The 5372-nt window shown below is 41.1% G+C and overlaps 1 protein-coding gene across 1 annotated transcript in view; it reads left to right on the plus strand.

The window, feature by feature from the left end:
• The window catches only part of si:dkey-177p2.6 (cell division cycle-associated protein 4), a 4622-nt gene extending 1054 nt beyond the window's left edge, over positions 1-3568 (plus strand). Inside the window, exon 2 of the mRNA XM_032525295.1 lies at positions 365-3568. Within this exon, the coding sequence (XP_032381186.1) occupies positions 369-1127 (759 nt within the window). The 5' untranslated portion in view covers positions 365-368 and the 3' untranslated portion in view covers positions 1128-3568. The remainder of the gene's footprint in view (positions 1-364) is intronic.
• Positions 3569-5372: the final 1804 nt, after the last annotated feature.

Consider the following 5372-nt stretch of genomic DNA (forward strand, 5'->3'; position numbering starts at 1 on the left):
CTTGTGTCTGTGTGCACATGAATACAAATACATGCACATACCGTGATACATGTCATCATCTCTAAGATGCACCTTTATTTTGAAATTCCTACTTTTTTCTTTTAGATAAAAAGAATAGTTTGTTTTTGGTATAAATGTTTAGAAAAAGTTAAGAATTAATATCATATTGTGGTACTACTTGTGATTTACACCCCTACTGAATGACTGTGGTGTTTTTCCATGAAAATGTAAAAAAATATATAAAGACATTAATATTGGCTGCATTACTACAGTAACGTGATTATATCAGTCTTTAAAATGCATATTGGTTGAATGCACTGTACGCCTTGCGTAACTGGTAATCTATATATACGTGTTAATGTAGGTCGATGTTGGGTCGCGGTGTAAAGCGGAAGTGGAGCTGCCTGGAGGAGCTGGAGGCTGAGAGACTCCCTGCTCCTGCAGAGAAGGAGAAGAATGGGGAGGAAGACGGAGGAGATGAGGACGGGTTCCTCGTGGGTCCGTCCAAGTCCGACTTGAGCCGCCTGCAGCAGCGTCAGCTGGTGCTCGGCCTGTGCATGGAGAAGCTCCGGGGCTACCAGGCGGGGATGGAGCTCAGCCTGCGCCGCTCCGTGCTGCTCATCAATACGCTCAGGCAGATCCAGGAGGACATGCAGAGCGACGGGGTGGGAACCTGCACATCCCAGGTACTCCTGAACGGCGTCCACCCTGACTCCATGCCTGTTACATGCCCCGGGTGTGCAGAGGGTGATGATGGGGACCTGTCTCTGTCACCGCCACTGTCCCCAGAATTCCCCTCTCAGGAGGCAAACGGCACGTCTGACCAGCAGAAATCGCTACCTGCTGCGGCGATCCATACTTTTAGTGATGCAGTAAACGCCATGGGCTACCTCAGCGACCTCGCCCTGGACGACATCTTTGAGGACATTGACACATCAATGTATGAGACTTCAGAACTGCCTTCCGCCTGGGTGGCAGGCTCACTGTGGCCAATCAGTGTGTCGCTCTGGGCGGACGAGGACGTGAAAATGCGCTCTCCTGGCCACGCCTCGGCTGGGAGTCTGCAGTCATGTCTCATGGACCTGAATGAGCTGGACCACATCATGGAGATTCTGGTAAAGTCCTGATCACCAATACAAACTATTGCACATGGATCGAGGATCAGAGTCTGATCAAAGCCGCTCCAGCTCACAGTGGAGGCTGGAAACGACTGATTTGAGGGTCCTTGGATTTTTAAGGCTCTATCTGATATTTTAGTTGAAAATGTGTTTTAGGGTTAACTTATTCATAAGAAACCATCCAACATCTTGAACTGGATGTGCTTCAAATTAGACACAAATATGTATTATAGCAGATGAATAATCTCGTTTAAAATGTTTTATAAGATTAGGAAACATGAAGAAAATATCCACTCTTAAACACTTTTATACTGTTTTAGGTTGTTTTAACTCAGGTGGGTAACTGGCCAAACACACTTTAAATGACGTGAAGTTATATGTGATATTACATTATATTATTGTTGACATTCAACAAGGATATATGCTTTTTTGAACAGACAGAGAGACCAATTCCTGCAGTCTCGATAGCAGGACACAGATCAGATAGCTCTGCAGCTTCAGCCCAGGTTGTGATCTGAGTAGTGGGTCGATAATCTGTAGTAAAAGTAAATAAGGCACATAGACAAAGTCGGAACACCAAAAGTATCACAACACTTGTAAGGTAATAGCGGAAAAGCGTCTAAGGTGGATTTATTCTTAATTTGGCTAAACTGTAAATGCAGATGGAGCCTTAAATGTCCAGTCTCACAGTGTGTATGCCACGTTTCTCATATGTTTTATTAGAGTTGAGTAAAAGCCACATCTCTGAGTGAATCCACAGCTGAGGAAGAAGGAACCTGAGCTGCCATGGTTTGGGACACACATGCTCAGGCTGTTCAGATCAGACCTAGGTTGATTATTAATTGAAATCCTTTCAATTACTTAAGAGGGTGTGTGCTTCAGCCAGCCAGGAAAGGTCGGTGTTTCCTTTCAGTGTTCAGAGACTAAATGTTTTTTTATCTTTAAATTAGACATCAGCCAAAAGCCTTTATGGTTGTGTTCATGCAGCAGTCAGAGGGTGGAGAATCTTTATATTTTGGCTTATGAAGGAGAACGTGGCCACTGAATTTAAGGATTTACCGGCCAAAGAAGTAAGTTTCCAGTCCCTGGAGAAGAATGCCACATTCACATCTTTTCACAAAAAGCAGGAGAAAGATGACATCTGGTTGATCCTTTAGAGAAACGGTAAAATTTTTAAAATGTTGAAATGTGTTTATCTAATATTATTCTTATTTATGAATGAAAAGAGAACAACCACCACAAGCTGCAGCAGATACTATTTGTATGTAGAGTCTATTGTTTGGGTGTGAGTGTAACTTATAATTTAGATTCCTTATGATCTTGTCGACATGTATTGGCTGCCACGTCTACTGCTTTCGCACCATTTGTGACATCAAATGGGGCAAACTATCAGAGCCTGTATATGAAATATAATCATCCTTTCACCAGAAGGTTGATGTGAACAGTTTTATCCTTCTCGGCAGCTTGTATTTACGGTAAATCCAACATGCCATGAACGCCGCATAAGACGTATTTTAAATTGTAACGTAATCGGAGTCTGGTTCTGACTGAGGAGCTGATCGCCTCAGGTCAACAATCAGGACTACTTTGCCATGTCTGTTGTAAATGACAACAGAAGCCTATGTATTATTATGGTTATGATGGTATGGAGTTTTATTGTAATGTTGGGAGTTTTCAAAAACTATTTTATATGTGTTTCTACCTGAAACTCCAATCACCTGTCTAGTAGAGGAGATACAGCAAGTGAAGGGTTGCTGCAATGAAGCAGATGTTGGACCTTCACTATCTGTGGTTAACTCCTGTTCTACCTCCTGATGTCTGTTGTTGGTTTACCTGAACACTCCTTTCTATCACTGGTAGTACCATTTACAGATTTTTTTCCCCACCATTTTAACTCAGCTGAAAATCCAATCCAGTGGGATCCAGTGCTTTCCTGTCCCACCAAAGCAATCAGCCCCCATCTCATGTCAACAACGTGCCTTACTACTGAACCTAATTTTTTATTCGCATCAAGGTTTATGTGCTTCTCTGAGCTCCAACTGCATTGTTGAAACCTAAGAACTGTGGGGAAGCACTAAAAGCCCAAACCGCCATCGTTTCTTCCCTCCTCTCTGCCTTTTTTCCTGTGCTCAGTGAACACTAGTGGTATATGAGCTTAATGTATCCTGACAGGATGACAGAAAACTAGCTGAGGGAGGAGGTGGCAGCGAGGGCCGGGAGGGAAAAATAAGAGGAGGGGTGGGAGGAAGCAGTTTGCGTCACTTGTTCAGTAGGAGGGGTTTCGAGCTTGTTTTGCCCAGACTCAGACCACCGACCAATCACATGAGATGTACGAGGAGCACACTGCTGCTGCTCCAACAACAACTTGTTTTTGCTCCTATTGGCTCTGCACAGAAGTACAGTGGGAATCTGTTGGATTTCCGCCTCTGAAATAAAACCACTTCTCTGTTGTTGTTTTTTTTATCATTTGCATAATTTATCTGACCGGACTGAATACAAAAAGCAGAAAGCTGCAGTGTTATTTATAATTGTATGGGAGTGTCAGTAGGGTCTGCAAAGCACAAGCTGTATGTTGCTGTTGCTGATAATGAGAAAAATGTAACTGAAGAATGGTAATATGATGATAATAATGTATTGTATTTTTTGTGGAATATTTTATAGATTTTATTCAATAATACAGTAAATACCCAAACTGCCTCATGTGAGTCTTCATTCATTACGCCACATTGTGCAACAGACCCGTGTTGTTTTTTGGGGTCAGAGTCACATCATCACATCCAGGTTACCAAAAATTGATCATAAAACAAAATTTTACACAGATGTACTGCCAACCTCTACAAAAAAGTGCTTTACTGAAAGCCAACAGTGCTTACACAATGAGATATTAGTCAACATATGACTGCATGTGGTTTATGGATTAACCCTGATTTCCTCCCATGGAAACCTTTCTCTCAGACTACACCAAAATCCTGCCGTGTTAACTGTGACTGGTTAACCCAAATGGGTTAACGTTTCCTACCTCCAGCATTAGAGCTGGTTACATGCAGCACACACCTTGGGGAGCTAGAATCAGGGCAAAATATCCCATAATGGTTTTTCCATGAGTCAAAAGGAAGCCAAGACTGCCCTCTGGTGGCCATTCGACTGAAAAGCAGATGGTGTGCTGATGGTAAGCATGACAGCGCAAATTTGTATGTTCAGTAGTGTTAGTTGGTGTTTTTGCAGCTTCATCACAAACCTGATTCTTGCACAAAGCCAGCGTGTGTGCTCTTGATTAAAATAAGTGCCAGCTGTTCTTACAGTGGGGTTAACAGGGTTGCTAAGGAACATCACTGGAAACTATCCCGGTCATGTATTGAGTGAGAAGCCTTCACATATTCTGCAGACACATCTGCAGCAATGCAGGGCAATGCCACTACAAACCATTTGCTTGGAAACAATGGAAAATATTTCTTTGCAGAAAAAGTGGAATTATCAATCAAAGTTACTTGTCCATTGAAAATAGTCATTAAATTATTGAGGGGTTAACAGCAGTATTTAGGAGGTGCATCATATAAGGTTTGGTAGTTTTTACTTGATCAAATCTACTTCAACGTGTTTCCATGGAGCCTAAATGCAGTCTTTTTTTGTAGTTTGTTTATTTTTTGTTATGCCTCTGTTCATAATTATCTGATTTTAAAAAGGGGTTCTAATTATTATATAATTATTGCTGCATAGGGAAAGAAATATAAACAGATATAATGTACAGTGTACATGGAAGAGCGGCAAAGATTAATCAATTAGTTGTCAACTATTAAATGAATCCGTAACTTTTTAGATAATTGATTAATCAATAGTGATTATGTGGTTTCTTTATTCCTCTATGACAGTAAAGTGTATAATTGTGGACGTCGTCTTGGGCTTTGAGAAACAATGATTCACCATTTTCTGATATTTATGGACCAAGCACTTTATTAATTGAACTTGGATTATGATAAAACAGCTAAACAAACCTCCAGGCCCAACTTTGTGGTCATTGTTCTAAGCGGTTTTGTCTATTTCTGTGTATGTACATTTAGAGCAATACAAATTTTAATTCCTTGTATGTTAACAGCTTCTTGACCAATAAAGTTGATGTGTATCTCACTCTTTTGCCGCGTATTTTACTGCATTTTAGAATGATTTCAGTTCAGAAAATAAGACAAAAATAGGAGTTGCAGTAGATGTTGTTGGTCTATCTATCTATCTATCTATCTATCTATCTATCTATCTATC

The sequence above is a fragment of the Etheostoma spectabile genome, chromosome 9, assembly GCF_008692095.1.
Source record: "Etheostoma spectabile isolate EspeVRDwgs_2016 chromosome 9, UIUC_Espe_1.0, whole genome shotgun sequence".
NCBI lineage: Eukaryota > Metazoa > Chordata > Actinopteri > Perciformes > Percidae > Etheostoma > Etheostoma spectabile.